The following is a 12,092-nucleotide window of genomic DNA, read 5'->3' on the forward strand; positions in this document are numbered from 1 at the left end:
AGTCCAGAGGCTTGGTCATCATATCACTTGCCCACTTCTTTCGTCTGACTATGTTGGCAGGTCTTACTAAGTGCTTCCGTCTAGCTGCTCTGCAACGATAACCATAACGATTCTGTGGAGAATCCGTTGAACAGATTTCGGGCTAATCCCACTAAATTTGGCCACTTCTGCAGTCGATAATCTGGGATCCATTTTGATGCTCCTCTTGACAGCCCTTTTTGTCCTCTCCGATGGACCAGGACGACCCGGACGCTGCTCAGTTGTTTCCTTGCCGTGTTTCCTGAACTGCACGATGATTCTGTTGACTGTCGAAAGTGGGATTCCCAAATTCTGCAAAATTTGCCGCTGACTTATTCCACCATCTGCTTGACCAACTATCCTTCCTCTAACAAAATCTGACAATTCGAGAGAACCTTGAGTTCTAGGCATTTTGTAGCATAAGATAATTAGTGTGCGAACCATTTTCATTTATATAGTGCTCTGTGAACACAAATTAGTTAGCATAAATCAGTTAAATGATGAAAAATTAGGTGTCTATTTACTTGTTACCACTCAGCGTATAATAATACAGTACAAAATAATTAGCTGATCAGTAAAAAATGTATGGTATGCAAGTCATTGAAAACTGTTTAAATGTTATGGAAAAGTCTTGGAATTGGTTTTGTTCTAAAAACATGTAGTAACCCTGTTACAGGATTTCACATATATATGATTTGATTATTATGTAAGTGTTTTTGAAAAAATCACCAATTTTGTGTTTATCTTATCATACATTTTAAGCTATTTTTCTACTATATTAGCAGGGATAGGGATGAAACAGCTACATGTATGTAGTACCATAAAATAGTAATTCCACCATTGTTGACCAGTTTCTAGTACAGGTACTTTAATGCACCACTTGTAATTTCAAATTCTGTGGTGTTTAGATATAGTTTGTATTGTCATACCACTGTTCTATATCATCTATACCTTTGTTACATGTACACATACTTTGTATAGTAAAAGAGAATTTTAGCTGGCTAATTCAATCATGATAGTAATTCAGTATATGAAAGTACACTAGGTTTATTTAATAAAAATGCATAACAGTAGATCATCAAGAGCTACTTAAATCATATTATTAGAGACTTACAAGATATACGAAATAAATAAGAATGACAAAAACGTATGTAAATTGGAATCACAGATGTTGTAGATTTTTCTCAATTGAATAGTATTTTGTATTTTTCTGTAACGTTTGATGATTGATTGTTTAATAAATTAGGTATATTACTTAGAAATGTTTGTAAAGCAAAAAAATGGACACATAACAATAGTAACAACTTTTGTTTTGATTTTAACATGAATAGGTCCAATATTTGGTTAAATGATGTGTGGTTATACTTGCAGAATTAAACTTTCCAGATTGACTGTCCAGTAAAATAATAAAAAAAAACAATTGTGTTAACTAATTACAACAGGATTAAGAATAGGATTTCAACACAATAAAAATAACAAAATTGTAAGTACTATTTTCCAAGTTATGAAAATTTCAACTTACATTTACTTAGTTAGTTCTTCATGGCTGTTAAATTTCTTGATTTCCATTATAGAGAAGTATCATCTGTACCTGAAGCAGAACATGCAGTCATTAAGCCAAAATCTTGTGTGATGTCCACTCCGGTAGCTGATAATTCAGATGTTTGTAAACCTCCATCATATTCTCCTACAGCTGCACCATCTGCAAGTACAAGTTCTAAAAATCATCAGAGGGATAAAAATGTGAAGAAAGATTCACCTCCTGAGAAGCCTACTCTTTGTAGCTCTTACCCTTCTTGTAGCAAAGATGGAATATATGAACTTAAAATATTAATACAGCCAGAGCAACAGCATCGGGCTCGTTATCTCACAGAAGGGAGCCGTGGGGCAGTGAAAGACAGAAAAGGAACAGGATACCCTGCTGTGAAAGTAAGAAGAATCCAAGGAAAAATTTATAAATAGTAGATCAGATTTTATCTTACTAACCTATCCCCCCCATATCTCAGTGGTAAGTTTGTGGACTTATATTCCTAAAAAAATGGGTTTTGATACCCATTGTGGATATAGAAGAGATAGCCCATTTGTATAACTTTGTGCTTTACTACAAAGACATTTGTCCCCCAGTGGGACAGCAGTAAGTTTATGAATTTCCAATGCTAAAATCCAATGCTCAGTTCTCCACTGTGGACTGAGCAGATAGCCCAATATGGCTTTGCACTAAATAAACAAACAAATTCTCCTGCTGGCTCTATTTAGCATCCAGTGGAACAGCAGTAAGTCTGTGACTTACAACCAATTTTTCCTCTAATTTTTTCAGTCCATGTGCGGAATGAATTTTTTCATGTCCATCAGTATCAAGGTAACGTATGTTACCAGTTTTTTTTTTTAAGGGAGAGGAGAGTATTTTTAGACCATTGACCCTATTGGATCATTAGACTGCTTTGCAATGCTACCAGTTGTTTATTTGGGCTTTAGGCCTATTGACTGCTAGGGTCATTAAGGCCATCAATGTGTTGAGACTCCTCACCATTACTGAGGATGTGTGCAGCTGGAATAGTTAAGAGTGTGGCACTTGATTGGTTGTTGTGCAGTCATGCAGCTTAGAGGGAACATTGCTTATAACATTAGAATCTGGGTTTTAATACCTGTGGTGGGCAGATAACAGATAGCCCATTTTCTAGCTTTGTGCTTACCTTCAAACAAATTGCTCAGTTTAGAATAATGTCTTTAGACAGAACTGTGTGGTAGTTGCTGGTAAAACTAGAACTAACCTATATGTACTAACTATTACAGGAACAAGAATATTTAAGAGACTTGTTTTGTGAAGAATAAAATTAATATAGACAGCAAAGGAAAGACTAAAACACTAGAGTAAGATAAGAAATAATCTATTTATAAATACAAGATTCTGATGTTTTACTTCAGTATTAGCTATCTTCAGTCACTGTTGGAACAAAGGAAAAATGTTTTCTCAAGACCAGAAACCACAGAAAAAGATTGTGTTTATCCTGCACTTTCAAGTCAGACCATAGTCTGAGTGTAGTATCCTACAATTCTAGACTGCCTATATACGTGATAATACATGCACACATTCATTCACACACGCACACAGGTATGACCCACATCTTGGGGAAGGACTTTTATAGTTAGAGAGAATAAAATTGGCACTTTACAACCGCCACAAATGTATTCAGATTATTATTTTAGTTTTCAATTTAGGAGTGAAACATTTGGGTTTTTAGTCAAAAGTTCTTTAGGGTGGGTGGATTTTGCAAGAAATAAGTGATATATTAATTTTTCAAATAAAATAGTCATGCAAAAACATAAAATAATATTCAATTTAATTGTTTCTATTTTGGATGAGTGTCATTGATGTCTCTTGCATTTTTCTTCTCATAGTGAAAATACTTGGGCAAATTTCTTGAAACTTAGGATAAACTTATTAAATAGTATCTAATTTGGGCTTTAAAAAGTTTAACCCTATAGATACATGACTGACTGTTTTACATCTTACGATGTCTCACAGAATTACAATCAAAATTTAATTAAACAACTTAATTTTTGTTGACATTAATTGATAAACATCGAAGTGTAGTTTCTAATTTGTAAGTTAATATTATACATTTTAATTTGTTAATTTAAAGAAAATATATAAAAACTCTCAATTTCTATTTCTGCATGTCATGTGATTTGTCTGCATCCTGAATTCTTTCTTTAGTTGTATAACATCAATATTATATCAACTACACTGTTTGACTAACCTAGACACAATCTACAGACAGTTCCACAGGTATTTCTGTATCTTACCAAATGAGTTTTTGACATACACATTTTAAGTAATAAGTATTACTACATTCATTTCACTTTTGGCTGATCAGAGAGCCACTAGCATGGAATTCTACTAGATCCAAATGAGACAAAAAAGAAATTGTTTATACCAATAGCAAGCCTCACCTTCCTGATGAGTAACTGAGGTGTCAACCACACTGATCATGACCAATTGCATGACTGTTTTTACATTTCCTTCTGAAAATAATCAGCAAACAGTGATGACACAATCCTCTTTCATCAACTAAATATAATTGTTCAATTTAAATTCAATTTTTCAATTTGAAAATATGGTGTACCTAAAACTTTCCACTATCTCCCCTGTATTTTGAGAAAAATGAACAGGGGTCCATTAAACTGTAGAATCTTGAAACAACACTGCTCAAATATATCACATTTTTCATTTATAAAGTAGACTCATATTTCTTGAATCTTACAAATTCAGAATTTCTAGGAATTGCATTAATACCTGATAACTAACATTATATATCCATAAGGATTAGTAACTGCTGACTAACTAACTAAAGTGATGTTTTCAGATACTTTTTAAGAGAAATGCAGCAGTTATCAGTACACAAGGTACAATTTCTTTTATATCATGATAAGTCAGTTATTAATACTAACTTCTGGTCAGAGCAAGCTGTGTACTTACAGCTGAACTAAAAATCAACTTGGCTATCAGTATAGTAGATTAGATGTATTTGTCTTACATTTCTATATATGAAGATTATAATGCATTGTTTTACTGATGGGTATTTTTGTATTTCTTATTACATAAATTGTGCAAATGCAGTAGACTTTAATTTATAATTAATTATAACACTGCTGCCAAATAACTTAAATAGAAGGTGTGTATTTTAAATATTTATTTTTTAACTTTTCAAGTGCGATAACAATTTTAAGTGAAAAAATATGGCACACAGAATTTAATGCTCTGCTGTTTAGAATGTAACAGTCAATTTAGTAAAGCTTATCTCATACATATATTGATAGTTGAAGAACTTGGCCTTTGACAAATACATGATATTTTGGTAGTTTGTTTTCTTTAATTTCTTTGTTTAATTGAAATGTTAGTTTTGAAATCACTTTCCCATTAGAAATTCCAATATTGTATGTATTGTATAGTCCGTAAAAAAACAAAAAAAACTTTTAGTAAAACAATCTCTCTCATAGATGTTAGGTATTAATCTGGCTGATTAGTGGTATGATTAATTGATTAGTACATTGTTGGTCCAACCATAGTGCAAGAACAAAAAAGTTGGCAGTGGATCTGCAACTACTTATTTTCTCTCCAGTCAGCAGTTCAGGAAGAGAAAAACACAATACAAAAAACAACAACAACATTGGTAGCTGGTGCTACTAGATGGTTATATTCTTTATTTTTAGCTGTTCAAAATTAATGGTTATGGCAGCCTTGGTAACTTTGTAATAACAAAGACAGGGTGTGCAAGTTTGGTGGCAATGGGAATCAAATCTTGAGCCTAATACCAACCATCCCCACTTGAATGAACAAAGCTAAGGAAACTTTAAATTTTAAAATAAAAAAAATTGTAAGGTTAAAATTAGGCAGAGCACAGATAGTCCATCATCTGTTTTTGTATTTTAACAAGTGTTTTGATTAATCAGTTACTTTACTGACACTAATTGATCTAATCACTGCTAACAAGTAAAGATTTAGATGATAAGACCTAAAAAGTTTTCTTTCAAAAGTATACACCTTATTAAGTGATAAATAACTTAATCATTAGTGTGACTTTCATGTTCAATATTTATTAAAAAACCTTTCATGGATTTGTATATATTGTAATAAAGTAGATATACAAAGACATTAATCATCAAAGGCAGTCAGTTGCAGGAAACTATAAAAATGGATAACTGAAACAGTAGGACCCAAAAAGCTTTGAAGATGTCCTGTTTCAACATTATCAACCAAACACATCTAACGAACTGATCGACTTGTAACATAAATTAAGAAGGGGTTGAGAGTGGCATTTTCAATCCAAATGAAACTTATTATGTACATGGCCTAAACATCCAGATCAGAAACCCTTAGGATTTAGGTATAACTATCCCTAATGTTGAACTTCTGACCAGAGGGAAGGCAGCACGACAGTAGCACTTACTGTCATAAGGGATTTAGCCAGCTCTTGGAATCAAATAATAGAATTGATTCTTACATTCTATAATGGCTGAAAGTTCAGAATTTGTCCAATTGCAAGATACCTTGAACCCTGCAGCTAAACATTATGCCACACGTGGCTGAAGGGGTTGAAACACAGGTGTTGAAACCCACAACACCCTTAATCACCCTACCATGCACTGTCTGTGACTAATTGTTATGGTACCAATTAAATTAGCAGAAATATGAGTAAACAGTAGTGTTTGGGTGGTTAATCTTGCAATATCCCAAGCTAACCTACCATTCACCATTCATGGCTGTTTATGGGTTTGGTATTAACTGTACAATACCAATAACAAAGTTTTTATGGGCAGATAAGATTGTAAGATCTATAATCTAAATTGGACAGTAGACACATCCATGACTTTAAATCAAAGTTAAAAGTATGTTTTGAAAAAATGTGTGCATATATATATATATATATATATATCTGTGTGTGTGTGTATGTGCACGTGTATATATATATATATATATATACACGTGTGTGCATGCATGCATGTGTGTGTATGTGTATTTGTGTGTGAGCTTACAACAAATACAAGATAATACATAAATAAAATTATGTGAATTACAACTAAATCTAGAGTTTAGAAAAAAATATTTTCTCCCAAGTTGTCCTGTAATATATTTAATGTATGTAATATAACCTTTCCCACAAATATAACAAAATACCTTCGTAAGATTTCTTCACTTTATTTCTCTGATTGAAGATAGCATAGTCTTTGTGAAAATATGATTTATTTTCAAACTTAGCTTTCAGAGTTTTATCTGAAATTTTTTGTAGTTTTTTTATATCATTAATATTAATTTTAACTTCACAGTAATGTGTTATAAAAAGAAATAACTTTATATTATTATTATTATTAGTTTCCTTTTTAATCTTAGCTAGTTTAAATCCTCTCTTGATTAGGAGGTGAGATTTTAATTCTATCAGTCTGTGTTGTTAAACATCCAGGTTAGAAACAATAGAAAAAATTATTTGAGCTAGGCAAAGTGGAATATTTAATTTAGTATATATAGGATGGTTCATATAAAAACATAAATACTGGTGTGAATTAATAAGTTTATAATATAAATCCATTTCAATCTTGCCATCTTCTTTTTTATAATCTATATATCTAAACAGGATAAACCTAAATTACTCATTTCAAAAGTAAACTTTATGTTAGGGTTAATTTGATTAAAATTTTCAAAAAATATTCCAAAATCAAAGGATCTGTTCCATAATAGAAAACAATCATCTAGAAACTTTTTCCAATTTTGTTTCAAGTGATTAATATAATTACTTTCAAAATAACTTAATAAACTATTGAACATTTGAATTTCAAAATATCCCATTGCTAAAGTGGCATAAGTTGGAGCTACTTTTGTTCCCATTGATATTCAGAGATTTGTTGATGTATATTGCTTTTATAAACAAAATAGCAGTTACTTAAAATAAGGTTTAAACCTTTATCGATCACTTCTTTTTCAAAGTATTTATCTAAGTAATTCTCAATAGCTTTTATACCATATTCATATTTGATACTTGGATAAAGCGAAACAATATCTAATGATATTAAAATATTATTTTTTTCAATTTTCTTTGGTAAATGATTAATAAAATCAATATCATCTCTTATATAACTTTGTACTTTATATGTAAATAATTTTAAAATTATTTCCATAATGGAGCTCAGTGGCACAATCACCTTGTTTTTTCTACCTATTATTGGTCTTCCAGAAATATTATCTCCTAAAATTTCTCTTAATTTCTTCACTTTTATGAATTTTGGGTAATGTATAAAATGATCCCAGTTTATTATTACTCATCAAATAACAATTTTCTTTCTTAGTATATACATATTTAAATTCTGTTACTTTAATTACATATTTCGAATATCTATGGAGGTTGTATCTTTTTAAGTTTCTTTATTTTTTAAATATTCTAAAACCATATTATCATAATACTCTTTATCTCTCTTATCTTTATCACTTTTTTGAATGAAAACCATCATTCATATTTTAAATTTTTTTGTAATGCATTTCCTTCTTTTCTTAAGATATTCTCTTTAACTGGAAGACTTTTACAACACTCATTTTCTATATGACTACAAGTTATATCAAGTTCTAGATTTCTTCCTTTTGAAGGTATAAAATTACTTTTTGTTTGTTTCAAGGATTCATCATTATTCTTAAAAAATTCTGTTAATCTTAATTTCCTAATAAATTTGTGTATAGCTTCTTTAATTTAAAATTCATTTGTTTTATTATTTAGGGTAAAGGTAAGTCCTCTCATTAAAAGTTCAATTTAATTTCCTGACAAAGATTTTGAACTCAAATTCAATACTTTCAAGGCCTCTGTGGGTAAAATAGATGTTTTTTCTTTCTGTATCTTCTCTTTGATTATTATATATATATATTTCCTTTTATTCATTAAGTTCTCATTGTTTGTCTTTTTCTTCTGTATCTATTCTTGTATTAACTTTCCATCTTCTTAAATTTTTATTGATTTTATTTCTTTTCTTTTTCTTTCTTCTCCAAAATCCTTTGATTTTTCTGCATGTTTGAAATTATGCACTCTTCCTCTTTATGGATCTTGCCTATCTGAATCTAATTGTTAACAAAACCAAACTTCTTTTTTCTCCCAAATCTCCTTTTTTTTCTTCTTCAGTACAAAGATTCCTACAGTACTTTATTAGAAATTCATATAGATGGTCATTTTTTGTTAACTGTCTTAAAAATTCTGTCACTGAAGAATCCATTTTTATATATTTAACTAACTGGTCCTCTGCTCTTAATTGTAGAGCTTCTATTTCAATTCTGGTAGTTTCTACTTCTAGACATTAGCAAATATTCTGCTTATCCTTCAACAGTGAAGAATTGATATAATGTCTAAATTTATGTGGTGTGAGAAGTGGTTCTTCTTGAAACCCTCAATTAAAAGTCTGGTTAATATCTCTTCTCTCAGCTTTCTCTAATACATTAGTTTTCTGTGATGTAAATTTTCTTTTAGGTATTTTCTATTTTCATAAAAGATATCTTCAACATTCTTTCATATACATAAGCATTATTTTTCATAGTTTTTATTATGTTGACTAGCATTTCCTGTTGTAATTTACAATATTCTTGGAAACACGACATATTTTCTTCTTGGTCTTTAGTTAGTTTCTATAGAATTCTTTATTTCCAACAGGAAATTAGTTAGCAGTTCTTTCAATTTTGTTTGGTAATCTTCCATTCTATCCTTTGATCCATTATTGCAAGAAGTCCATTTTCTGGTATCAAGTGCCATTTTTTTCTCTGTCTTGAAGATCTTTGAGTGTGATTTTATTTTACTTTTAAAAAATTCACAATTCACTCTTTTTGCATAAAATTGTATACAAGGAAACAAATATATTTTGCTGAAGGAAGTGATTAATAAATATGAAATAATATAAAAATGGCTTTAAAAGAAATAAAATCACACACATAAAAGCATAATATACCAGTTTCATATCATCCAGGATACTCATCAGTTTCTCCAATAAAGCTTTCTAATCTAACTTTTGAATATATGTATAAAAAATTTACTACTTCACAAGTCTTTTAGATAGTAGAAAAAACACTGAAATTAAAAAGTTTGTAAATCACCTTAAAAAATAACAAAAATATTATAGCACTGTCAACAGGTTGACCTGTTGAAAGTGTTTTAGCTTCCAAAAATAATATGTTAAATATTGCATTTCAGTTATAGTGAAATTTAAAATATGTTATACATTTTAACAGACTATATAATGACACAGATAATTTTTTGTATTTTAAGCTGTTTGGGTACAACAATCCTGTAACAGTGCAAGTCTTTATTGGAACAGACCAAGGGAAGGCACTTCCTCACCTTTTCTATCAGGCCAGCAAAGTGTTTGGTAAAAGTTCTACTCCTTGTTCTGAAAGAAAGATTGAAGGCACAAGTGTTTTGGAGATTGAGATGAGTCCAGATAAAGATATGACTGTTAGGTTAGTTAATACTTTGTTTATTGAATAATTGCTGTTGGCAACCTTCTTTTTTTCAGTCCAGTTAATAATGGACTAAGTGATAGGAAGTTTGGATACAATGGAACAAATAAAAAAGTTTATAAAGTTGCAGTAGGCAATCTGAAGCATGTGATCATACTTGCAGATTAAAGGAACTGATTATGTTATTAATCATTAGGTCTTCTGAGAATGTTTACACTTGTTCTTCTAACATCAGTAGTTCATGAGCCAGATTTCAGTACAACAAGACAAAGATTAAAACTAAGAAAATTAATAATGTATTAGCAAAAATAAATAATTTTAATATTCAACAATGCATTAATTGTTAAATTTTTCTTCCAAAAGATTCTGATATAAGGAATCTTCATCTAATATTGATCAAGTAGTGTTTGCAGTTGAAACTACTATCTTCTTGAACACAATTTTATATAATAACTTGTTAATTTTGTGTTCTAAGAATTGATTTGAAATCAAAATTATTAGTAATTACATTTCTTTCTAAATTTATTAAACAGAGTTAACTCTTAAATTAGGCTATTCTCTCCTTTCATCTTGGTCTGTTATATTATTATTATAAACTTCTTTTGCAGCTGTGATTGTGTTGGGATTCTTAAAGAAAGGAATGTGGATGTTGAACACCGCTTAGCTCTACTTGGTGGAAGCCATCGCAGTAAAAAGAGAAGTACACGCTGTCGTATTGTGTTTCGGGTTAGAATTCCCCAAAGTAATGGAGCATATGAAATACTTCAAGTGGCATCAGCTCCTATATTGTGCAGTAAGAACTTTTTTCTTTCTGTTTAATTTTATCAAAAGTAAATAACTTTTTTTATGAATTATATATTTAAGTTTAATATTAAAAAAATGCTGTAAAGATAACTTTATGTAGGGATATTGAGATGATGTGTGGTTTCCATATTCATTACAAGATATTAAAGCAAAAATATTTAGTAAATAGATAAACAACTGAATATATTAATAAAATTTAAATGGTTTATTTACAGCTCAGCCACCTGGTGTTCCTGAAGTATCCAAAAAGTCTTTGTCCGAATGTCCTACTGATGGAAAAATGGAGCTTTTTATCATTGGAAAGAATTTTCTTAAAGACACACAAGTTCTGTTTCGTGAAGTTGAAGGTACAGAGAAAATTTTTTTTTAAATAGTCATCATATACCAGAGTTTTTAAATCATTTGAAATGTGTAAATTTGGGGTTTAGTTTAAGAAATTTGGCTGTCATAATAGTTACTGAAAAAACTAAAAATCGTTTGGTTTGTTTAATACCTTTGTTCACGAGACATTATCGTAAATACATGTAAATCTCTGTTCAGTATTTATAAATGTACTGCTAACTAGGCTTGAAAGTTGCATAAGTGGTGTTGGGTAATTATGTAATGTCAGTTTGTAAAGCACTGTTTCTCAGTTAACATGTATTTTAAAAACAATAAAGATTAAGCAAAATGACAAGGTATTAATGGAATAATATTTTTTGTATTATGCAGGTGATCTTATCTGGTGTCTAGCTAGTTGTACTGTCCACTGTTAGCATTTTTCATGGTATCAGCCCATTTGAAATTTGTATCAGACTGGGTGCTAACCAAAAAAGTGTTTAACATTATACCTTTAGTCCTAGTTTCCTGACTGTCAGCTTTTGAAAGGTTTTGAAATATTCTTAATTGTTTTTTGTTGATCAGTTTAGAAACCCTAAATTTACTATTTTGTCAAGTCGGTATTTATATATGTATTAACACTCGCCATGGGCAGATCAAAGTATGCATGTTGTAATTTATAAAAAATTATGTTCAAAATTTAAACAACTTTTTTAGCAAAATCATAAATAATATTCAACGTTAAACTGGTACACAATTAAAAACATTTCATTTAGGCCTGTCTATGGCCTTGAAAAAGGATGACATTGTAACGTCGAAACATGTAGTGTCGTCAACTTTTTGAAGGCCATAAATAGGCCTGAATAAAATGTTTGTAATTGTGTACCAGTTTAACGTTGAATATTATTTATGATTTCAACTTTATACACAAGTGCCAAAATACTATAATTAAATAACTTTATTATTATTG

General features: G+C 30.1%; 1 protein-coding gene across 6 annotated transcripts in view; it reads left to right on the top strand.

Moving 5' to 3' along the window:
* LOC106458896 (nuclear factor of activated T-cells 5-like) overlaps positions 1-12,092 on the top strand; it is a 78,765-nt gene that overhangs the window by 35,444 nt on the left and 31,229 nt on the right. For all 6 annotated transcript variants that reach the window (XM_022385261.1, XM_022385259.1, XM_022385260.1 and 3 more), the window contains exons 4-7: positions 1,593-1,947; positions 9,810-10,000; positions 10,609-10,793; positions 11,020-11,151. In XM_022385261.1, the coding sequence (XP_022240969.1) occupies positions 1,593-1,947; positions 9,810-10,000; positions 10,609-10,793; positions 11,020-11,151 (863 nt within the window). The remainder of the gene's footprint in view (positions 1-1,592; positions 1,948-9,809; positions 10,001-10,608; positions 10,794-11,019; positions 11,152-12,092) is intronic.

Source organism: Limulus polyphemus, unplaced genomic scaffold (genome assembly GCF_000517525.1).
Source record: "Limulus polyphemus unplaced genomic scaffold, Limulus_polyphemus-2.1.2 Scaffold530, whole genome shotgun sequence".
NCBI classification, from domain to species: Eukaryota; Metazoa; Arthropoda; class Merostomata; order Xiphosura; family Limulidae; genus Limulus; species Limulus polyphemus.